The sequence below is a fragment of the Mauremys reevesii genome, linkage group 1 (genome assembly GCF_016161935.1).
Source record: "Mauremys reevesii isolate NIE-2019 linkage group 1, ASM1616193v1, whole genome shotgun sequence".
Taxonomy (NCBI): Eukaryota; Metazoa; Chordata; order Testudines; family Geoemydidae; genus Mauremys; species Mauremys reevesii.
Window position 1 is genome coordinate 268,058,675 of NC_052623.1, and position 24,518 is coordinate 268,083,192.

At 52.9% G+C, this 24,518-nt stretch overlaps 1 protein-coding gene across 2 annotated transcripts; it reads right to left on the reverse strand.

Moving 5' to 3' along the window:
- SUN2 (Sad1 and UNC84 domain containing 2) lies at positions 1-24,077 on the reverse strand. Of its 2 annotated transcripts, none has more exons than XM_039487885.1 (18): positions 23,887-24,077; positions 21,921-22,080; positions 20,718-20,908; positions 19,937-20,074; positions 19,449-19,544; positions 18,391-18,484; positions 17,937-18,007; positions 16,145-16,281; positions 15,348-15,557; positions 14,813-14,890; positions 13,585-13,628; positions 12,724-12,889; positions 12,085-12,312; positions 8,813-8,897; positions 8,247-8,362; positions 6,871-7,038; positions 5,856-5,948; positions 1-3,543 (listed from the first exon to the last, which is right to left on the reverse strand). In XM_039487885.1, exons 2-18 carry the CDS (start codon positions 22,043-22,045, stop codon positions 3,430-3,432), a joined length of 2,154 nt encoding a protein of 717 aa, XP_039343819.1. In that variant the 5' UTR covers positions 22,046-22,080; positions 23,887-24,077; the 3' UTR covers positions 1-3,429. The 2 variants fall into 2 exon arrangements, with proteins under 2 accessions (XP_039343819.1, XP_039343828.1); XM_039487894.1 differs by lacking the exon at positions 23,887-24,077 and adding an exon at positions 22,278-22,396.
- Positions 24,078-24,518: the final 441 nt, after the last annotated feature.

A 24,518-nucleotide genomic window follows, 5' to 3' on the forward strand; every position in this document is an offset into this window, starting at 1 on the left:
TCAACTGTTTTGACATAATTTATTGTCTTGGATTTTTTTGCATAGGCATAAATTACAGTCTGTAGATAAAAAAAACAAACAAAACAGTGCAGCATTTGCAATAGGCTACAGAATTAAATACAGATTAATCTGCCTGTGCCCAGCTTGGTTTGCTTAAGGTTAATTTATAACACTTTCCTGGTACACACACACACAGAGAAAGAGAGAGGGGGGATAAGTGAGGCAGCTCAAGGGGAGTAAACAGAGAAGCTGTGCCTTAGCAGATGTTTCCCCACTTATTACCACCTTGCTGTACTCATCTTCTGTATCTAGTACCATGATTACCTGGCATATTGATAAGAGGCAGGGCTGCAGCTGAAGCAGCAATTTTAAACACCCTCTGCCCTACAATTTGACAGCTGGTCCTGGAGCACAGGAAAAGTTAATGATCCTTTTCTCCTTTCACCACTGTTCCAACATGCCTAGATGTTGGGGGAGGGTTGGTTCAGTAGTCAGATTTTAAAGAAGCACCAGAGGCTAGGTCCACTGCTCCTAGGGGCTTGTAAAGCCCTGGTCAACCCATCTTCAATTGCCAGTCCAAGTTCCTTGCAGGTGGATGCTGAGTTCTAGGGACTGGGACATGCACTTCCATGGGGCAATCAGCATCTGGTGTAGGAGCCATTTGTCACCCAGTCACCACCCCTGCAGCTTTGGAGTCATGGTGATTGATTCCAAAGGGAGGTGCTGTCCCACCCTCATCCCTTTGGGCATATGGATCAGAGCCACATGCTTGATGAGGCAATGGAGGAGCAGACCAAGAGGACATGCACTGCTTGACTTCTCCAGCTGATTTAAGGCAAGACACGTGGGCCAGAAAAAGCCCATTGCCAGCTGTGGAAGGGAGTCCCCTTCACACCATCCCAGCCCTACTGGACTTCAACAGGTTTTGGAGACAACCTGGCAAAAATCAGTGCTCAGTACTCTCCACAGCTCACAGCCCCAATCTGACTCGAGGGGTGCCAGCCTCAAATGGGGCTGATACAAAGTGAGCCCTTAGCTTTTCTTTCAGATAAAGCGAAGACAAATATGGATATGTAAAAACCAATTAAAAACATAGCTGAAGTAAGAACAGAGTGTGCTGGCCAAAACCTAGAGAGAGAGACAACCCTTCTCTGAGCAGCCATGTTACCTTCTCAAGGCCACTGATAAGAGCTCCTACTCTGTCCTGTGGCTCAAAGCTGATATTCTCACCACCACACCCACTATAAGGCTCCAGCCAGCCTGTTCACAGGTCCCTCTCCCCTCCTCCTCTTGCGAGCTGGGAACAACACTACCAGTCTGGGGGAGGTCGCTGTGGCTCAAATCTGGGGGAGGGGCCTTTCCCACCTTGGTGCTGTCCTGCTCCCAGATAAATCCATGGGAAGGGGTAGCTGTCAGCCCCTCCCTGCCCACCCGTCCCCATACACTGCCTCAGCCCAGGATGGCAGCTGTGACACAGACCTGCCCAATCTTCCCCTGAGGGAAAAGGCCAGTCCCAGCTTCAGCCACAAGCCCCCTCCTGGAACCACTGCTACCACCATTACTACTCTCCCTTGCAGGCCCGGCAGCAGGGTCCTTACTGATCTGAACCAAGCTGCACCGGCTTACCTCACCACCCCTACTTCCAGTGAGCCCCCACAAGCTGTGTGTCACAGCACCCTTCAGCCAGCCTTGGCACCACACCTTCTGCTCGGCCTGCTGTCTTTCCCCACCCTTGCCCCACATCAGAGCTGTCAGGGGCGTCATCCCCTTATCCCCAAAGCTTGTATAATATTGTCTCGTATCCCCCGTTATCCTGCAGGGTTGGTGCCACTTCCCGTGATCACACAAATACTCTCATATCTGCCTTGTGTCCCCATAAACAAACCCCGTGTGTCTGGATAACTACAGCCTAGACTCTACCCCCCTATGTACAGTTGCTTATATACAGATGTACATAAACCAGTGGGGGTGTAATTATATAATTTTTACACCCACCACAGACGGTTATAATTTTGACTAGGGTTTTCCAAAAGCAAAGCAGGCAGGCTACTAGACCACTGGCCCGTTGAGCCTAGTACCCTGTCTCCAACTGTGGGCCATGGCATCAGATCATGCAGCACCCATGGAGGGAAGTTTTCTCCTGAACCTAGCTACTGATCAGTTCACATCTCAAAGCCTGAGGATTAAATAGCCCTGGCCATTTCACTCTAGTTAGTGCTACTCTAAGTGGCTAGCCCTTTATTAATCTAAGTGATTTGCCTCAGTGGTATCCTTTGTGGTACAAAGTTCTATAGGTTAATTATACGTTGCATGGAAAAGTACATCCTTCATTATTACTAAAAACAGTGTTTTTGGGGGGGGGGGGGGAAGAGTTTTAAAGGACATCTACACAGACATTTTGACTTGTGAATGTTTAGCACTAATTGGGGGATTTACATGTGAACGCCACACACGTGTGTGGGAATAATACAGGACCCTCTCCCTCTCTGGCCACAGCCTCGCATATTGGTGAAATCCAATAGCACTCAGCAGCGCTGGAAGTGAAGGTGTTTCTTGATGACTGTGTAATACACTGACCTGAGTGGAAGGTTTGCATTGTTGAGGCTGTTTTACAATCTCAGGGAGACTAGATTATCTTCTCCCTCAAAGGACTAAAACCTCAGTCTTTTGCTTATATATTAACCCTTTAATACAGGTCTGTGTCTCCTCATTATTTGCCTCTGCTAATATGCCTGTTAGCTACTTTCCAGGGTCATGAGATCCAGATTCAACCCATGGCAAGCTAGCCACTGGATCTAACTAAAACAAACTACTGATCCAATAATGGAAGGAAACGGGCAATAGTGCAAAATTATTTGGTCATGTGCCCACCCTCTCTGACATTCAGATGGCGCCTACCCAGCCAACGATGCCATAAATAGATCACACCTTCACCCCACTGTATAATAATAAGTTTGTTCATAAAACTTGGACACTATGCTATAGTCTTCTTTAACATCTGGAAGGGATGGGGCTGGGAAGAGGGAGGTGGGGAAGGGTCTGGACTGCAAAGAAAGACTCATTCAAAAATAAAAAAAAATAAAAAAAAAAGTTAAAAATGTCTGGCCTGACCTGGATCAGAGCCTCATTTCCCATCACACCACCTTCTGAACCCTAAAATCCCTCTCCCTCCCCCTCCCCCCCACTCAATACAAACTCTTCCCTCTGGAAGTGGCAGCACAGAAAAGCATATGGGGGACTAGGTTTGCCAAAGGTGGTCATTCCCTCACCTCTCCCACCCTGGGACTTGAGAGAAGCGGCAAAAAGAAGAATTTCCTTAACCGGCTTGCCATTCTCTCTGGAGACAACCTCTCTCTGCCATGGTTGTCGCTTGTGGCCGGTGCAGAACCTGAGGTAGCCAGCTGGGGGCAGGGGAGAGCCAGGGAGGGGTTAGTGGACCGGCTCCCCGTGCACACGGAAGCGATAGATGCAGGTGTACTCTGGGTGACCCCAGTTGCTCAGAATCCGTAGCTCCACCACTTGGAACGTGCCCACATCTTCACCCTGGGCAAGGAAGAAAGGAGACATTTCATAGTCTGGGTCGCTCTCTGCAGAAAGAGACACCATTTCTAGGCAAGAGTCAGCCCCCATTCCCCACAGATTCCTCACTGATTTCAGGAGGGGTCTTTACTCTCACACATCCTGGAGAGTTCCTATTCACCCTCAGAATTTAATAGGGAAAGAACCAATAGGGTCCTATACAAAGTACTCTACAAACTTAAATGGGCCAGATCCTCTGGTCTCGCAAAGCCGTGCTTGGCACAAGACCAGAGGGGAAAGGGTTGGGACAGAAGTAGCTTTAAGCCATCTCTGCAGAACCAGGATCCAGGGGCCGCATTAGTCCTATCCAGTGGTCTCCCCAGACTGCCCCAGCAACCAGGGATCATCTAGATGCAAATGTGCCCCAGCCTCGCATGGGTCAGCCGATACAGAAGTGGCACCACCAGGACCCTTCTCCCAGGCCACACCCCCATGCCAGGGAGACCAAAAATGGGGGGGGGCATAGGAGCCACAACAGTGATTCTACACCAGCCAAGGGGTCCCCTATGCAGGGGGAATCCCCAGGGGTGGCTAAGCCAGCTTTAGAGCTGCTTTGTGTCATCAGAGCAGTGCAAACAGAGTGGGGTGGAGGGTCTGGCCGTTGGTATCAATCAGAGAATGAGAACCTCTCTGTAGGCTTTGGATCCTTCCTGTAGAATTCTACAGCAGGAATTTGCTATTCAGTTCTACAGGACAGCTCAGAAAGAAACCTATTAAGAGGTTACAGCATTATCCATTCAAGTCCAGAGGGCCTTCCCAAAAGGAAAGCCACCTCTCTAACTAAGCCCAGCCCAGCCCGGGGTCTGGGTCAGTGTGACCCTCAGACCCCCTCCACACCAACTGGCAAAGGGTTCACTGTTCTGTGACAACAACTCCTGTGAGAGCAAGGCCTGACAAACTCCCCTACACCTAACACACTGCCTTCATGGTATTCATTTATCCATAAATAGTGTCTTGTAAGGTCTCAAATGAAAGCTGGTAACTTACTGGTCATTAATAGCATAGTAAAATGTATGTACTGATGATATTTAAGAAGTTACATATACACACTGAAATTATGTTTTAAAGTTTGCAACCAAGCAGAGCAGACAGACAGGTTTTCTGCTAGACAAAGCGTGTCTATTCACCTATCCTTGCCTGTGACGGAAATCAAGCAATGGAAAGCCAATGCAGTGGAAACGCTATTTACTTACATATGAAAGTCAACAAGAAAAATAGGTGGTGGGGGAGGGGAATGGGACTCAAAACAGGAGTATGAGAAGATACCTTGGAGCCAACACCCAAGGAAGGGAACCACAGGAGTTATCCTGTCCTTGGGGGAGAAAACAATGAGTTTGGGGAAATAGAAGGAGAAACAAAAAGACATTTTGTCATCCTTCACCAAGGAAGCAAAAAGGACAGTGCTTTTTGCATTCAAGAAAGTTGGATCGTGGGCTAGTGATGCTGCGAGGTTGCTTTAGGTGAAGAATTGTTTTAGACAAGGATTTTAGCCCATCAGAGTTCAGGTAACACTAAGACGCGTGTTAACCTGTTCTTAATATCCTTGCTCACTCTCTCTTCAATCTTAAATTTTTGTAAAAAAACCTATTTGTTTTCACTGTAAGTAGATTCCAGTGCTGTGTTATCATCAAGGACGTGGGCCAGTCAAGCTGTGTGTACACAGTCTCTTTGGTACAGCAAACCTGGTTATTACGGAGAGTGTCCAGTGACAGGGCCTGGATACTGCAGGGAACGCACTGAGCACTAGCCTGCAGAGAGGACCTGGAAGTCCATGCTTGTGGGCCCAAGGCTGCTGGTGTCAGGGAGCTGAAGCACAGCAGGCACAGACAAGACGGCTTCTCATTAAGGGCAGATAGTGGCAAGGAGCCTCATAACCCTGGGAACCCCTGGGGAGCATCACGGGGGAGGGGGGCTTCCTCCAGAGTCAGTAGCCAAAACATCCTGTAGTTCACATGCTACACTGTCTAATCCAGTCTCCCTGCTTCTGTGTTGCACTGGATCAGGCCATTAGCCCACCTATCCTTGCATCCTACTGTACCTCAGACAGTGGCCAGCAATGGGCCCATCTTGGGAATGCACTAGGCCAAACCACCCCGTCCAAAGAGCTCCAGGCAGAGACCCTGGCACAGCAGAGGTAACGGCATTGGCAGGGGCACAGCCTGTGTGAGGACACTTCAGCTGGCTTCTAAATACTAGAGGTGCGGGGCTCTCTGGACTTTTCTCCTTGGCTCAGTATCCAGGGAGCTCCCTGGGGCCCTACCACTCCTCCTCCGTACCTCCAAGCGGAACGTCTGGATGGGATCCCCATCCTGGTCGTAGGTGAACTGTCCGAGAACGATGCCCTCTTGCTGTCCTTCTTCGTCCAGACCCTGTGAGACCAAGCGAAGGTGGGGTAGAAAGGGAGGGTGGAGTGATGAGGAAGCAGAGAGAGAGGAGGAATGTGGGATGATCAGAGTGCCCAGAGGGAGACAGAGACAAGTGCAGTTAAACTCCACTCCTGCTCTCCCATGCCAAAGTAAACAAACAGGGTAGTGAGAGGACAGGGAACACGCAGGAGCAGTGGTGGGGGGACAAGGCTGTGTGCAGGGGTGCTGGAACAATTTGTACAGGGGGGGTGCTGAGAGCCACCGAACCAAACTGTAAACCCTGGATACGATGGAAACCACTTCAAACCAGGGGGTGCAGCAGCATCCCTAGTTCCAGCACCTATTGCTGAGACTTACACATCCACAGCCCTTCCCTCCCCTTGTACCCTCACCCTCGACCATATACCCATCCTACCCGCCTCCCCACAAACCATCCCCTCCCCATGTACCCCCAGCCATTGCCTCCCTCCCCCCTAAAATGTCCCCACATCATATGGACCCCTGTCAACCCCTCCCTTCCCTCCTCCCCACTTCCCTCCCCATGTACTCCATTCCCTCTCCCCTCGTACATCATCTCCTCCCTCAGGTACTCAGTCTCCGTCCTCCTCTCCCCAATATACCCCCTCCCCAACACATTTCCTCCTCCCTTGTACTAAACCTCTAGTTCACCTTGACTCCTTCCACAGGATATCCCCTCCCCATGTTCCCCATCTCACCCTGCTCCGCAACACTCCGTCCCTTGGCTTAACACAGCAGCCACCTGCTGCACCCCCATAGGGAGACAATCTCTGAGGCAAGGAAACATCCTCATCTCCAATACTGGAGGGTGATTAAGAATGGCAAGATTGCAAGACCACCCGTGTCCCCTTCCCATACACAGACTTTTCCTCCTCTACCTCCCATTTCTGTGCAGAGAAACACTCACAAAGATGGCAAAGTCCTTGGGTGCACTGGGGATGGTGTCCTGGGGCGAGAGGGCTTTTGGGACATGCTCCAGAGTCACAGCAGTGGGGCGAATGTGGCTGGACAGACGGATAACAGCAAAGCCCTGAGATCCACGGAACGCCCAGCAATTCCCAGGGTTAACATCCGGCTACACACAAAACACAAAACCAATCCAGCTTTAGGTAACGGTAATAATCATCACTTCATGCAGTTCTCTAGGCCCTTTCGACCAAAGCACTTTACAAGCTGCTATACTGGGATCCCTCACCCTCCTGGGAAGTGCAGCCACCTCTGGAATTCAACGTGGCAGCTGTTAAACACACCACAGTGCAAGACACCAAGAAAACGTTGGGTCTGATCTTCAGCCCACCCCCAGGTCACTTTGCCCCACTGCAGTGGCACAAAGTTACCTCTAAGATGTTGCAAAGGAGTCACCGTAAGCCTGGACTGGTGTGAAACCCACTGTTACTGTGGGGATGAAGACATAGATGTGCCCCTGGGGCTGGTTCTGGATCAGGGGCAGGAGAGGGTTTGGCCTATCCTCAGCTGGCAGAATGACTCAAAGGAGCTGACCCAGAACCTGACTGCCACAGAGAAAGTGGTGCAGCATCTGCAGTGACACTAGCTAACTCTGTTAACAATTACAAGTGCTGTCAGCCCTCAGGCTTCGTGACAAAGAGCTCACTAGCTGGGATGAGGAAGAAAGGTCTTCCCCTGGTTACAGCACTGCATTCAGACATGGTGCTTTTTACACCTCTCTCTGGAGGATCTGGCATTGGACGCTGTCAGGGCCAGGACAGGGGGCTGGAAGGAGCATGGGCCTGGTCTGCTATGGAAATTCAGAGGACATTCACAGCCTGATTTTTGAATTACAGCCACAAATGAGGTCAGTGGGTGCATACCAAGAACCAGAGTTTGAGGACCCAACTGTGATCACAGCTAAGGTAAGATCAGGTGACAAACGGCACACCTAACTCCCATGTTCCCCCTTCCTCGCGCCAGGACAGGCGTCTTGTGTAGCACAAGGTGTCAGGGAGGCATCCCTATCCCCATGTTCAGATCTGATCGTTGCACCGTGTGAACCCAGAGAAAGGGAATGAAATGGAGGAAGTGTGACTTCAGAGCATGGGAGACTCTGTAGCGACAGGAGAGGAGATGAGTCAAGGGTGATGTGATGGCAGTCTGAGCACCAATGAGGAATTAGCTAAATCAGGAGGTCAAGGGAGGTGTTATGAGAACTATCCAGCTGGGCTCACGCTGGGGCAACAGACAGGGAAATAGTCCACAGTGGCAGGAAGTTCCAGCTTAGTTCACAGGGGGAAATACGGACACCTCTCTACTCAGCTTAGTGCCTACCTGCAGGATAACCCGTGGAGACTGAGAATGGTACCACAGGGGGATCCCAAACAGACTCAGCAGTGCCGTCTTTGTCTCGTAGGTTTCTGAGCACCGGGTGCTAATAACACTGGCCCCTGGGATTGAAAGGGAAACAAGAACACGTGAGATCACAGCATCCTCGCCAGGTGACAAAAGTTATGCCCTCTCTGTATATCTAACTATGGTCTCACCCGGGGAGGGGAAGATACCAAACAGCATAATGTACAGGGCAGGGAGGAGATATTCCAGCTCAGCTCACAGGGCGATAGACAAGAACCATCCTATGGGCAGGGCTGAACTCCCCTTCTAACCACAGGGTGCTGTGCCGTACACAGACTCTCGCCCGGTGAGGCTGGGCTGGCCAGCTGAGTCCCACTGTCATGCTCTGCATGCGTGAGAGCCAGTCCAATACCCTCCCTCTTCGTATGCCCAGGTGCCTGGCTATGCGCTAAGCTGTCAGGACTTGCTGTCTTCAGTCTGACACCCCCTTTCAGTACTTTGAGGCCATTGGAGGAGGGAGGCGAGGCGGCCACTGATTCACCTACCCCCTGATTCAAGGGCATAATCAACCATTCCCGTGCGATCCTCACTGTAGCGCTTCAGGGCTTGGTTCACAATGAGGTGCACTTGCTGCAACAAGGAGTAAAGAACACAACAGAGCTGAATGCAAAGGCTGGAGACAAACTGTGCACACACACACAATCCCAATACACACCCACATGCACATCCGTAGGTGTAGCCTCTGTGTGCACATACCAACATGCACAATGGTCAGCACATGCAAGTGAGGTACAAAACGTGCAGCCCATCACACGCAAACCCCTGCCACATACATTTGTCCCTATGTACACACACACACACACACACGGGTTGAACTCTGCCATTGGTTGAAACGCCGACTTGCCCAAGAAAGCCAAAGGTGGCAGGGAAGCCATTTGCACCCCAAGCATGGTATCTAAAACCACTGAAAGAAGTCACAGAACAGACGTGATGTGAACAATGTTTGTTGGAACTAAAGGAACTGCTGATTATGGGCTTCAGATGAGGCCACTGAATTGTTACAGCCACAGACCAGAATCTTCTTAAAATGAGAGACAGCATCTAAAAACACGAGCCAGTATTGCCTTGTTATGGCTCAAGAACCGTGATAACGTGGGGACCTCGTCCCTTTCAAACAGGTCTCTTTCGGGGATACCCTGACAGCTCATCCACAGTGGCAGGGTGCCCAGTAACCACATCACCAGCATAACCATTATGGTTATCACCACAGTGCTGGGCTTCCTTTCTCCTGATCCTGTAAGATGGGCTGGCCAGACCAGGCAAAAAAACAAAAACAAAAAAACAACCAAAAAAACCCCCACAGATCTAAGCGAGACCCCTCCCATCAACCATGGCTGGGTCCTGAGCCCCTCCAGAGATGTGACCCTAAGGGCTTGTCTACACTGGCACTTTACAGTGCTGCAACTCTTTCAATCAAGGGTGTGAAAAAACACCCTCCTGAGAGCTGCAAGTTTCAGTGCTGTAAAATGCCAGTGTAGCCAGTGCACCAGCGCTGGGAGCTGCACTCCCAGAGTTGGTAGCTACGCCCCTCGTGGAGGAGGGCTTTTTAGAGTGCTGGGAGAGCTCTCTTCCAACGCTCTGCCACGACCACACAAGCCATGTTAAAGCGCTGCCGTGGCAGCACTCTAGTATTCCCAGTGTAGACTAGCCCTTAACTTCCCACATGTTCTCTTTCACCAACTGATCTGCAAGCACAAGAGGGGGCAGCAGCTGCATTCTCCTATCTCCTCTTTTTGTGTGCATTTGCTTTAACAAACAGCATGGAACTTTAAACACCACAACCTAAGAGCTACCACCTAAAATGGACTCATTTTTTCTCCCCCCCAAAGACATATGATACTATTTAAAAAAGACTTTCAAACCAGGGCTTTTCCCTTTATTTGTAAAAAGTTTTTAAAAACTCTTATTCCTTCTCTATTTGTTATTAAATTATTTGTATTACACTAGCACTTCCAGACACCATCTGAGCCTGCGCCCCGCCCCCCATTATGCTAGGTGTTATATACACACATAGCAAGCAGGGCTGGATTAACGCAGGGGCTTTAGGGGCTGCAGTCCAGGGCCTCGGGCTAAGGGGGGGTCCTGCAAAAATAAATTATATACAATTCAGTAGTCACTAACCCATCGATCGCAATCAACTAGTCAATCCTGGACCCTCTGCCAGTCGACCGCGATCTCCAGGACACTAAAAGTTCCATAGCGCAACAGGGCACTCAGGCAGGCTGCCTGCCTGCCGTGGTCCCACACCGCTCCTGGAAGTTGTCAGCTGCTGGCAAGTCTCTGCGGCCCCTAGCAGAGGAAGTGGCTCCACGCGCTGTGCCCGTCCCCCACCCCCACACTGTCCCCACAGTTCCCATTGGTTGGGAACCAGCCAATGGGAGCTGCAGGGGTGGCGCTTGCAGGCATGGGCAGCACACGGAGACACAATCCCCCTCCCCCCAGGGGCATGCAGAAATGTGCCAGCAGCCAGCTGCTTCCAGGAGCAGTGTGGGGCCACGGCAGGCAGGCAGCCTGCCTGAGCCCTGCTGCGCCACCAGCCAGGAGCCACCTGTGGTAAACGCCTCCTGGCCGGAGCCTACACCTCACACCCTCTCCTGCACCCCAACCCTCTGCCCCAGGTCAGGATCCCCTCCTGCACCCAAACTCCCTCCCAGAAAGCAACTAACAGAACAGCTGCTCTAAGGTAAGAAGTAGGCTATTTTGAATTAACTATATTCTACGCGTTTTAAAACTGAAATGTAACCACAGAAAGGCTGTGTGTTAATTAAAAGGCAAGTTTTGTATAGCGTTAATAGCCTCGATGCCATAATTGGGATAGATTTTTGTGGGGCCCCTGTATCCAACAGCTGCAAGCCCACAGGAGAATTAATCCGGCCCGGATAGCAAGGCAATGCCTGCCCCAAAGACTTTACAGCATAAATGGACAAGACAGAAAAAGGGTGTGGGAAAGGGAATATCATCTGCATGTTACAGAGGGGGAACTGAGGCACAAAGATGAAACAATAAAAAGGTTACAGGTGGAGTCAGTAGCAGAGCTAGGGACTGAGTCCAAGTCCCAATCCACTGCCTGAACCACAAGTATCCTTCCTCTTATATAAAGATTATTTAAGTGTTTTGCTTTTTCATTGTCTGATTATCAAAGGTGGCAAGCCCCCAGTACTCAGTGACTTCAGTGCGGGGTTTGCAAACTCAGCACCTCTGAAAAAACTCAGGCTATAAGTGACTTGACTCCACACCCTGCCTCCTCATTTTCTCCATGAGGGTTTAATAAAATGTTTATCAGTTTTGTGATTTACAAACAACCAAAGCAAGTCCCTGGCAACCCCAACCCAATTTACTGTCAGGGCTCTGGGAGTAAGAAAAAAAGCAATAAATAGGTCATAGAAAAATGTATGAAGCCCTAAACCCCTGATCCTCACAGCCCCACCTGCTCTGGCACATAGCCACACATGCAGGCTTGGCATATACACATCTACGTGCATGCTAGGGACAGCAGCTCGGCCACACACACTGCACCCATCACACCAAACCATGAGCACACACATGTGGCGCCCCGGCCTGTCTCACACATGCCCTGACACGCCCCATGTATGCAAGTGTGTAAGAGTTTCAGGGCTGGCCTGCCCGTCTGCACACATGCACAGACAGCCCGACACACTCAAACAGGCTGATGCTGCTTTGACACTCAAGTGCCATGCCACAACCCCCAAGCCAAGTAAGTTACTCAGGGGAAGCTGCTGAGCAGGCAAGGCCTCACCTCTTCGGTCACACCTGTGACTCCCTCCTGCTGCAGCACTACCCCAATGCTAGCCGTGGCATCCCGTGCAGACACCCTCTGGTTCTCAGAGACTCTGGCGAGGATTTTGCGCTCCAGCTTCTGGAGCTGATCCTGTAGCTCCTCACGCTGGAGAACCAGGCTGCCCACTCCATCCTCCCCAGGCTGCGATAGGAACTGGCTGATCCACCGGGGGAACTGTGCTTCCACCTGAAACCACCAAGGGAAAGAGCTCAGCCCAGGAGAGGGAGTCTGCACTGCAGAGCATGACAAACAATGGAGAGCGTGTGGGCAGAGCAACACCACAGAAGGGCTCTAGGAGTCTGGCCTACAGACCCTTACATGTGGGGAAGCCTCCATACCTGGATGATACCGGATACGTGAGGACCACCCCTAACAGTGCCCAGGTTGTGGCAGAAGAAAAGGTCACCCATTCTGGAAGTGTCCAGTTCGTGAGGAGAGACGGGGGAGGGGAGGGGAAAAAAAATCAACCCAGAGGTGCCTAGCATATGGTGAGACCACACAGTCCTGCATCACCCAGACATTCCCACATCGCAGTTTAACAGAGAGTGGGAAAAATGAGACTTCCGTTAAGGGGACAAGCTGGGGTCTGAGACTCACATCCTCCCGCACTCCCTTGATTTGTCCCGGGAGTGACTCCACGTGCTTCACCACTGCCTGCTGGTCAGATGCCAGGAGTGCGAGCTCCTTCCTCAGGCCTGCCAGCTGTGCCTCCAGCCTGCCCATCTCCTGCTGGAAGCTCCCCTGCAGGCCCTCTTGTGTTGAGCTACAGAGAAAAAAAAAGGGGGGGGGCGGGAAGGGGAGAAGTAAAATGAGCAGAACGCAGCCTAGGTGCCATGGAGGCAGCGAGCTACCCCGTGGCGCCTCCAGTTTAGAGAAGAGCAGCAATGTATTGGTGTCTTCCTGGGGTTTCTGTGCCTGACCTGAGCACAAATGTTCTAGGTGCCATCTTGGCAGAGCCACAGAGAGAGGGACTGCCGTCTACCTGCTCCAGGACACACCGCCTTTGCACAGGCAGCCAAAGAGCACACTGGCTTTCTCTGCCACCATCTCAAAACTGCAAGAGCACATCGACCAGGCTGCCGAGCCTTGCTGACACCTCCCTTTCGGCATCCCTGCTTTCCAGGTTTCGCTCTCTCCCGCCCACTAGCTGTGTGCTGGATTCTTTCCCCTCCACATATTGATTTGTTTGTCTCTAAGTCCAGTCTCATCTTGGTTCCTGCCCATGTTTGTTGCTGTTTTCCAGACCGCATCAGAATCTGAAACCCCTCCCAGTTTGGGATCGTAGATGTGCCAAGAGCCCCAGGTTCCAGATCAGGCTTAAGAGTGATCCCTGCGGGATCCCAACAGACACCTTCCACTACCGTCTCCTTTACAAATCTCATCAGCCCAAGCAGGCTGAGGACATGTTATGACTACACGGCTACACATGAATCGTTCCCGAGAGATGGGCAGGATTACCTTTGCCATTCTGAATTCAGCTGGAGCATCCGGGCCTCCACGTCCTGTGAAAGCAGCAGTATAAAGGGAACAAACATGACAGGATGAAATTGGTCACATGGGTGGGGAAGGGTGTCTAACAACTTCACATAGGAATACAGGAATTGCCAGAATGGATTACACCCCAGGTCAGTACCGGGTGTACAAATGGTGCCAATTGCACTGTGCTCACACTTGGAAGGCCCCCCACCACATCCCTGTGCCCTGGCCCCGTTCGCTTCTATCCACCCCCTCTGCAGCCCATGCAAGTGGCTCTGGGGAAAGAGCCCAAGCAAGGGCGGGGCCTCCTGCTGGAGCACAGGCAGAGTAGGTGGCCGGGCCACAGTCCAGACACTGGACCCACAAAAGGTTAATCTGGCCCTGCCCCAGGTCCATCTAGCCCAGTATCCTGTCTGTGACAGTGGTCAGCACCAGACGCTTCAGAGGAAGGTGTAAGAACTCCATAGTCAGCATGCACGGGACAATCTGCCCGCCTGATTAGGTCTCATCCTGGTTTCTAATACTCAGAGACCGGCTGAAACCCTGAAACATGAGGTTAGTATCCCCTACAACATTTTTGTTCCTAATTATGCTAACTCTGGATGTTCTTGTTACAAGTATGTAAGAGTCCAATCTCTTTCTGAGGCTTGTTAAGTTCTTGGCTTCAACAACTTCCTGTGGCAGTGCGTTCCGCGGTCTAGTTAGACATTGTGTGAAAAAGTATTGCTTGTATGTTTTGAATTTGCCACCTTTTAGGAAGGGCGTTGTTGTGCGTTAACGTACGACTGTGCCTAGAACACACAAGCTCTTCAGAGCCAACACCTCATCGCTTGTGAAAAGTGGTATGAGATCCTCACTCACACAAGTGGTCAGGGCCTGGGTTTTAGGATTCCATCAGCAGCACAGGACACCTGCTAATTCCAGGGAAGAGCAAATCCTGCTGCATCACCAGCAGCACTTCCTGCAGCACCTGGGTTTTCCTTGGGGGATCTCCTTATTCGAGAATTGATCTAGTCCAACTGCATTTAGCTTACGGGACCCTATGAGCTTGCAGTCCCATGGCTGCAGGCACTGAAGTGAAATGCACCTCCTTCCCTAAGCACGGTTGGTCCCTATAGTGACACCTCTTTTTGGACAGGAGCAAAGTTCCTGGACTGTGGCATCCCCTGGTTTTGGTACTTGCATGCTTTAAAGAGGCAGGTCAGTTTACCTGAGATGCCCGAGTAATCTTCTCCAGGCGCCCATTTAAATCCTTCTGCAGCTGGCCTTGGATGGTATCTAGCTCGCTCTGCAGGGAGATAGGTGAGCAGATGCAAGATCAGCACATACACCACTGCATACACCACCTCACCCACAAGTCATCCTCTCCCCCACACCTGCTGTCCCCCCACCTTTATGGCACACCTGCCATACTCCAGCTGCCTCAACCCTATCCCACTACACAACACACACCCCAGATCATACTCTCTGTACCCACCACCCTCACCTGAACACACCCAACCCCACCCCCACTCATGCCACCCTCATCCACCCACTTTGACCCCAATCCTACCACTTAACCACCATCAGCCCTTCCCACCACCCACCCACCTTGACCCCCAGCCCCACAACAGTCTTATGATCCCCCCTCTCCCACCCCACAGCAACAGGCCAGGGGGACGGGGAGGAAAGAGGCGGCTGTGACTTTAAGGAGAAATAGGTGGAGCAGGCCAGGTTTCCCCAGGAGAGGCCCCCACCTCCCCTACCTGGACGTGCAGGGCCAAGTCCTCCTTCAGTGCAGCCTCTCGACGGCTCACCAGCCCCTCCAGGAGCGTCAGGGTGGCCTCGTGTGTCAGGCCTCCCCCGGCTGCCACCCCTCTCTGGAGCTCCAGCTTCTCCAGCCGGGACGCCTCCGCCTCTAGGGTCTGGAAACGTTTCTCCAGACTTTGAAACCGAGACAGGATTTGCTGCTCTGCCTTTTACCGCCAGGGTGGCAAAAAGAAAGGAAAAAAAATACACACAGTGGCAGATGTAGGACTGGCAGCCTTACCCAGCTGTCCCGGCAGCTCTGTACCCAACTGTGAGCCACCAGTGCAGGCTGCAGAGGGAGCGGATAGATACAAGCATGCCCTCCATTCTCCACCAGGGGGCAAGTGGTGTGTGCACAAATCCAGGCAGGATTGGACTGCCGAGATGTTTGAAGGGCAGCCCCCCCACTCAGCCAGTGGAAGGAACTTATATAAGTGGGGAGCACCTCTCATACCCCAGCAGAGGGCAGTGGTGCGCATGCAGGTACACCTGTCCATCTCAGACTGAAGGGGCACCTCTGCTCAGCTAGCAGAGCAGGCTGTATGCACACAGGTGGGAAATGATCCAGGCCCAGAGGCTAAAGACGTCTCCCTTGTCCCCGCACCTTTCATTTTCAAGATTAGAGATGGAGTCCCTCAGGCACATTCAGTCTGCCTAACCCTGCTGCTGGAGATTTTAAGGGGTAGGTGCGTTAGCAGAAGGGGTGGGCAGAAATGCTGGAGCTCTCCTCACCCCAGATCCCTCTGGCACTCACCCGAAATAACGCAGACGAATCCCCGGCTCTAAGCACCTCCTCTTCCCCAGCAACAGGGGGCGAAAGCTTTGCTGCTCCCCAAGAAAACATGGCAGGGTAGAGCATCGGGAATCCGAAGGGGTAGAAATACCAAGCACCTGGCATCACAAAAAAGGGACTGGTTGGTTAAAGTGTGTGGGGGCAGGGGAGGTGCGTACAACAGACCACAAATGGAGGTGCATTAGAAATGCACAGGCAGGCTTCAGAGACTGTTTGCTCACAGATGGGAACAGACCTCAAACAGGCCTTGTGACTTCAACACAGTGACCGTAAGGTGGGCTCCTCTCATCCAGGTACACATTATTTTTGATGCAGTTCACAGCAATGACCATCACCACAACAGGAGGCAGCAGAGAGCCCCCTTGCAGTGTTGTACATGCTGAAGCTAGGACAAAGCAATAGAATTCGGCTCCTGACCCAGATGGTATAGGGCAGTGGTCCCCAAACTATGGGGTGTGCCCAGAGGTGCAGCAGGGCCCAGGCCAGCCCCCACAGGGGCCAGGAATGGAGCACCACCCAGCCCTGCTCTGCCCCCAGCTCTGCTCCGGTCCTAGGTTGGTTCCCAGCCCCGGCTCCTGGGGGGGCAGTCCATTACAGGTAAGGGGTGGGGGGTGTGTGGGGGTGACATAAAAAGTTCAGGGACTGCTGCTATAGGGTGTAGCCCACCGAGACTGTTTCCTTACGTTATACAGAAATGTGCTGAAACATAGTAGGCTTAAAAAAAAAAAAAATCTCCTAAAAATAGCCTCCCCGTCATGTTGCAAAACATGTTTTGGTCCTAGCTGTTATTCAAAACAGTTTTAAATAAAACTTTATTGTTTTGGAAAATGTTATCTATATGGTTAGTCATTGGTATGGCATTTATGCAGCTATTAATTAAAGGCGAATCTAATATTAAATAGTCAGTGAGGGAGCAGAAGGTATTTTAATTATGGTGGTGGAAATATAGATATGGTAAAAGACAGGCTTAATGGAGTGTTGTTATAAGTGATTATAAAAAGGACAGCACGCTAATTTTAGATTGGCGTGCCCATCTACCATCCAGGTACAGAGAAAGGATTACACCCATTCTTCTCATCCAGGACTGATCACCACGGGATACATCATTTCATCTTAGCATGTGAGCATAGAGGCAGAACATGCCTGTTTTCTTTAACTAACTATTTCATATTAAATAAAGTCTTTAATTTTATCACTCATGTCATTCACAGTCCTCCACAAAATTAAATTACCTGAACCACCGTGGAGGCCTGAACCTTAAAGAATTCAGTTTGGTTTTATTTCTGATGATTAAAGTACAAATTGGGAACACAAAGCCAAGGGCTACAAGGGGAGGCTGGATGGGAGGGTTTGGTTTCACTCATTCTGGAGTTAAGGGTCAGTTGTAGCGTTCGGAACTGGAGCTGGATCCCCTCACAGTCCAGGGGATTGGGACCCAGAGGCTGGGTTCAGAATATTAATCAGTGGTTACCAAGCATAGCGCTAATGCTGGATTTACATGGGCCAGGGCCAAACTCATAACATCCTGGCCCTTTGTGAAAGCATTTCCTGCTTGCTGGCACCTGCCTTAGGGAGTGGGCCTTTGGATATGGACACATGTACAGCACAGAGGGATGCAGACTCTCCTGTGACCTCACAGGATCATCGCATTGCCACAGAGAGCTCAGGATGTCCTCTTGACCTTAGAGCCACTCTGTCCAGGGCATAAGAGAAGGGGGCGGGGAGAACAGCTTGGGAGCCTGGGATGACTCACCATAAGCAATGGAAGCCAGGAGCAGCAGCAGCAGGAGGAGCAGAAGGAGTTTCTTCAGAGCCGAATAGCGCCTGGAGAGCAGAGGGGACGAGGAACAGATGTCAGTGCAGCTACCCATGCCCTCTTGCCCAGGGAGTTTCTGCATCCACTTGGACAGTACTAGGCAGCGGAGAAGGGGGAGTTCTGGAAGCAAGTTACACCCTGAATCTCAACCCACACAGCCCAGCTTGGGTCCATGGTCAGTTTTGGCCACAAGAAAAAAAAAAAAAAACTTGACCCTTGTCCTCACAGCTTTACTAGGGTCCTTCACACGAATCTCTCACTGGGGTCCTCCCCTGTGGGGACTTTGTATTCCTCACCCCACACCGTCCACCTGTCCATTGCCCTGTCCAGATCCAGGTTCAGATCCACACCAACCTGCTTCCCTCTGTCTCTGGTTCCAATCCACACTGACCTTGTTAAGACAAAGACGTCCAGCAAAGAGGCTGCGGTGGTGAGGCGGTACCACGTGGTTCCAATCCACCAGTATAACAGTCCAAAGATCCGGCCTGCAGAGACCCACACACGGCATCAGAACAGTCAGATGCCCCTTTTGTATCTTCCTCGCACTCTGGCCAGCAAACCTGCTTCCTTTCTCCAGAGTTCTTGCCCTCTCCCTGCTCTTTAGAAAAGCTATTCACCCTTTGTTGTTATTATGACCCCATAGCACCTAGGAGCCCAAGGTCATGCACCAGGACCCCTTTGTGCTAGGTGCTGCACAAACAGAAGCGCCCATCCCTCCTTAAAAGCACTTCTTCCCGGAGGCATTAATTCCCTGAAGAAAGAAAACCATTACGCTGAATGAGTTCTGTTCTGCTAGGACTGCTGACCATCCCTGCTCACCTGCTGCATGATCTAGCCCAGCAGCACCATCTAATTTAGACTGTACAGCACCTAGTCTGTTGGGCAACGATTCTTTGGAGCAGGGACCGTCTGTTAGTGGTGTGTTCGTACAGCGTCTAGCACAATGGGCCCTGAGCCCTGACTTGGTCCTCTAGGCACAATATAAATAAATAGTATTAATGGGCCCCCTGGACTGTACCACAATAGAAATAAATGTCATTATAATGTCCTTTGAGGTATGTAAAGGCTTTTTCCCCCCCCTCTCGGGTTTGCAAAGACCAAGCACACCAATGGTGCTAAACAAATGATAAGTAAGAATAATCCATCTCAAAGACACAGACTGCAGACTTGCCTTCAGTACTCTGGCTATTCCAGCCCTGGGACAATGCCCTCATTCCTGCCCCGGTACCGGGTCCCCTAAAAAAAAAAAAAACACACACCCCTCTCTTTTCCTAACTTTCACAGTCCCTTAGTGGGCATGTTTTTTATTTCCATGGTTTTTTTGTTTTGTTTTTAAAAACAGCACATGAGAAAATACCCCTTTGACTATGTGTGTGCATAGAGGGTGGCAGGCATCAGTGTGCGTGGAAGAATGCTGCCTCCAGAGAACGCTGACGGCCCCACACTTACCTGGAGAAGTGACCACCAGCCAGAGAAAAGAGCCTGCTCGTGAGATGGCATTTCTGAACCCAGAACCAGCGCTGTTCTGGTCCAAGGAAGAGCGACCTGGCGCGAAGGAAGGAAGGAAGAAAAGGCCGTATATCACAAAAGTGAGGTCTCATGTCTTCACTCACTGGCTTTGGAATAGCGGGTGGGATTTCTAGCATCCAGTGGGGGAGCCCTGATGCCTTAGTGAGTGGATATTAACTATTCTCCCACCAGCCACAGAGACAGGCCTGAGGTGAGGGTGGGGGGGAACCCCACTCCAACCTCTCTGTGGTCACAGAGCCAGGCCTGAGGTGAGCCTGGAATGATGACTGCCTGCCCTGGTTGTGAGGTTATTCTCTCCCCATGCAATGGAGCCAGGACCTAAGTGGGTCTCTATTGGGAGGCCTCTTCCCCCGGCAACCATGCTACACATGCTGCTGCCACCTTCAGGGTGTCAGAGCCACCCCTACCTGCATAGTCATCCTCAGAGGAGTAGCCAGATGAAGAGGCATAGGTGTCATAAGTCTTGCTCTCTGCCAACCCATTGATTTTACTGGACTCCGTACCTCCTGTGCCTCTTCTCCTCCTCCTCGCAGAGAGCTCCCCACCTGTCCAGGAAACAGAGTCCCCTTGAGATACTAGCCAACACGCTCTTTGCTCTTCCTCCCCAGGCACACAATGGGCCGGTGGAAGGGACAGAATTCTGTAGGGTAGCGTGCTCGATGCTGGTGACTCAGGGTGTTCCCAATTACCCTCGCAGTACTAGGGAGGCCCACCCCTATGCACTTACCGTGGTCTTCAGCAATCCCAATACCTGCTACCCTGATAATTCCCCTGGACTAATCTTGGTGTCCCATCAGTACTGGCTGAGAAGGGCAACAGTCTTTCCCTGTGGGGCTGTGTTGCTCCACTCAGGGCTGCTCCATTGCCGGGTGTGTGTGTGTGTGTGCATGGCTTTCTGACCACTGACTCAGGTCATTGGCAACCTGCGCAGCCCAGGGGAGAGGAGCGGAGCTGAGAAGACTCAATTCCCTCTCATGTGTCCCCTGCTCCCAGCAAAGGGGGCACTTCTAAGGCAGGTCTGGAGTCCCATTGGTGAAGCAGTTTGGAGATGAAGCCCAGGACTCCGTTAATATGTTCTTCTTTCACATCAAAGGGGATGGGGGGCAGGGTTGCTGCAGGGAGAGGAGCTGGGGCCCCACTGGGTGACAGGACAGGGTACAGCTGGCACCGAGGGGAGACAGAACTCACCCCAGTAGGAGTCACTGTCCTGTGGGTCATCAAAGGCAGCGCTGCCCCCACCAGCAAGTCCCCTGCTGCTGCCCAGGTAGGACTCACTGATCACAGACTCGCTGTAGTAGGAGGTCTGGGTGGCAGGGGTAGGTCCCAGGTGGGGGGCTGGAGAGAGGCGCTTCATGCTGCTCGATTTCCTCCGTAGAGTCCTGCCCGGAGCAAGGAAATGAGAGAGCGTTCCTACGCCGCGTGTACATGTGCAGGGTGACAAGGGGGAAGTGGAGAGCCAGAGCTTCCGGTCAGGCTTTACATTGCCTGGAGCCCTGCCTGCCCTCCTCTCACTCACACCACTGCTGAAGTCACTGGAGTGAAACCAGCCTGAGTGAGGAGAGAACCAGAGCATGGCAGCACATTTTAAACGGTGTAAACGGCTGTCATCTCTCCTTGCAAAATAAGAGCCCAGCTGGGGGCAGTCCCCTGCCACCTCCCTCCACACACACCTCTGGCCTATCACAGGCACCATGCTGCCACCCTCAAGCGAACACCCTGCCCTCTGCTTCCTGTCTGCTTCCTCTGTAGCTGCTGTGGTTTTCCTGGAAGGTGTCTGTGATCAGGAGAGGTTGCTGGGGTGGGGAAGACGGTTTGACAACAACCCATAACCCCTACCGGGGCCCTCCCAGCACAAGCTGGACAAGTCAGCTCTGTGTTACTGTGCACAGCCGGCCCCCACACCCCTGTTTTGATCACTGCAGTCCCTCTCAGTGGAACAAGGGCAAGGGCAAAGCCAGGAAATACCAAAGTATGCATGACAAGTGAGAGCGCTGTGCTCCTGCTGGGCTGGAATAAGGTGGAAGATGATTGTGAGGCACACAGGGGTTACCCAGAGCCAGCCATGGGAGGGTGCGGCAAGGAAATCCAGCTGATAAAGCCAGAAAAGTAGCTTTTCTCTTATGCTCCTTTCACCACCAGTGGATGCAGTGCCCTGGGCAGACCCTAACTACCCTGACTCTCTAAGGATGAGCGCGGAGCGCTCAGGGACAGAATGGGGTAAGGAGCTCCAGACAGACTCTCAGTGACCCCTGACCTGGGGCTCAGGAGTGGAAATTCACACTATGGCAAACTGACTCCTCACCTTTTTCAAGTTGGGCTACAGACAAACCTGGCAACCCCGCTGCAGGTGGGGGTGACATATACTGGCCCCCCCACCCTGCACCCACTTACCTGTTAGGACTGTCCCTAAAGGGGGGCTCCTGGCCACCCAGTAGCAAACTGCCACCACTGCTGCTGCCATCATCATCACCCTGGTAATAGCGGGTGGCCCCGAGGCGCTGGCTGCGTCTGGACATGACAGAGGAGACTCAATCACCACCCAACAAGGTACCTGGGAGAGCGACAGAAAGAGATGGGGGAGTGTGAGAACTCGGAGGTACTGCCTGGCGCTGGCAATGGGTTGAGCAGGGGGTAGGCCCAGGAATGTGCGCTCAGTTGTGAGGGAGAGGAAGGGATGTCCTGCAGTGGGGCAGACAGGGGAAAGGGCCTTGGAGATGCTCTAAATGCACAGATGCAATCCTCACTCACCCAGCCTCACTCCTTGAGATGTCACTGGAATTTGGGGTCTCAGGGGTTGCATCACCTGAGAGTCGCGGGGACAGGCAAAGCCTGAAAGGCAGCAGCTCAGAACAGACTGGGTTGGCGGTCTCCTACCCTGGAGGTGGGGTGGGGCGAGGGTTATTGCATTGGCTTCTCACCCCTGCAAACATGGTTTCAAATCCTGTCTCGTGCCAAAAATGAGGAGAGTTCAGTGGATCTCAGCCAGTCTCCTCGCACCACCACCCAACAGCTCAGCATGACTGAGCAATCTCTGCTCAGCCAAAGCCAAGCTAACTTGGCAAGGGACGCCATGGGTCAGGACCGAGATGCACTGGCAGCATTAGGGGGCCAGGTGGGCATCAATGCTAATCCAGTAATTGGCCTGATGCAGCACTTGCAGCCTTCCCCATGACCTCCATTTCCAGTGCCCCAGGCTGCTCCAACAACAAGTTAGCTCAGCTTCTACACAAGCCAACAGGCAGACACTAGCCTATTTCTTCCAGCATGTCACACGCCAACTGCTTGGCTCAGACTGGGACTAGAGGTCTCGTGGACAGAAAAAGAACACATGTCCTGCAAAAAGAAGCCCACATGAGCAAAGCTTCGTCCATGTAAGTGCCTGCCTGGCACCTGTTTCTATAAAGCAGCCTCCCTGCAGCACACCAGCCAAAACGTGACACAGCCGTGGGGGCAGATACTTGGCCCAAATCCACCACTATGTTCCACAGTTTATAGGGTTGTAAATTCCTCCTCCCTTTATTCCCCTCTCTAAGAGCCCACCCACATGGGCACAAACCCTTCGCGTTAACTGCTGTTTTGCTGGACAGGGACTGTGCCAAAGCCTGGGTTAAATCCAACAAAGTAACAACTTCCAATCCCTTGTGACCTGGCACAATTCCACAAGATGCTTCCATATCTGGCTCCTTCCCACCCACGCCCTGGCAACTCCCGCTCTGCGGATGCATCCTGCCCAGACTCTTTCCACACCTTGCTAGAGCACAGACAGTTGTGTGCGTGCCTCCCCCTCCCTCCCCCTTTACATCCTGCCTCCAAACTCCTCCCTTCTAGATACACTGGGGGAAAGGGAGGGGGAAACTAATTGCATCCCAATAGCAGTAGCACAAGGCATCCTTCAAATGCAGCTAAGGAGCCACCTTCAGCCCTGGGCTAACGTCACTGAGATCAACAGCGTTACCCACATGGGATAAACTTGGCCCCTTGTCAAAGCAAACACTTTGCAGAAATGGCCCCTCTCAACTCCTACTTCCTGGGTGCCCTCACGCCCCATCATGACCAGCTAGGGGGACCCGGAGCCGGATTCTACTCCGGCTCAGGCAGCAGCTGCACCTTCCCCAGCTGGGTCCCAGGGGCAGCCCCCTCGGGCCGGCGGGGGGGGCAAGTCTCGGGAGGGGGAGCCTGTCACTTGCAAACTGGGAACCCCCCTCCCGGGCTGCTGTTTCCACGGAGTCTCCCCGGCCCGGGACCCCCCCTCCTGCAGCGGTGCGTTGCGCGGCACCCAGCCAGGCGCTGCCCGCTGCGGGAGGGGGAGGGGGTGGGGGTGGCCGAGCCCGGCCGGGGGCGAGGGGTGCACGGTCACCTGGCTGCGGCGCTCTCCAGGCCGCTGGCTGGCTCGGAAGGGAGGCTCCGCTCCGCTCCGCTCCCCGCCCCGCTGCTCTCTCCAGCCGCCGCGCTGTCGGCGCCTTTTGTGTCCCACGCGGGGCGGCGCTGAGCGCCGCTGGCAGCGCCCCGGCTCGGCCCCGCGCAGCTCCGGGCGCGCGGCCCCTCGGCTCCCGCGCAGAGCGGCTGGCTCCGGGCGCGGCGCGCAGCACGGCCTGGGCGGGCGCCTGTCACTGCCACACGCTGCCCGAGCCGCCGGGCCGGGGCTGCCACTCACCCGCCGCCGGCCGCCCCCATTGGGCGGTTCGAACACAAAGGCCCCGGCTGGGCCCCGCCTTCCCGCCGCTTGGCTCCATCATTGGCCCGGGCGGCGGGAAGCCAGCTCGGCCCAGGGGCGGCTATTAACCCGTGAGCTCCCCGGCGGAGTCCCGCGCAGGCCAGAGCCCGAGGCTGCAGGGTGCCCGGCGCTGTACAAACAGGACAGCCCCTGCCCCAAGGAGCGGGCAAACTAGGCGATCGCTAAGCAGCCCCACAGACCCGGGAAGCCAATGGCGCTCTAGCTTTAATCCACATTCCCCTTACTACTTAGCAAAGTATCCGCCTTGCAGTGAC

Bases quoted from the DNA above. Each gene is read 5' to 3' on its own strand.
- SUN2 (XM_039487885.1), bottom strand. From the start codon at position 22,045: ATGTCCAGACGCAGCCAGCGCCTCGGGGCCACCCGCTATTACCAGGGT. The intron at 13,629-14,812 runs GTAAACTGACCT...CTGCTTTCACAG, and splicing joins AGATTACTCGGGCATCTCAG to GACGTGGAGGCCCGGATGCT. The intron at 12,890-13,584 runs GTAATCCTGCCC...TTTTCTCTGTAG, and splicing joins CTGAATTCAGAATGGCAAAG to CTCAACACAAGAGGGCCTGC.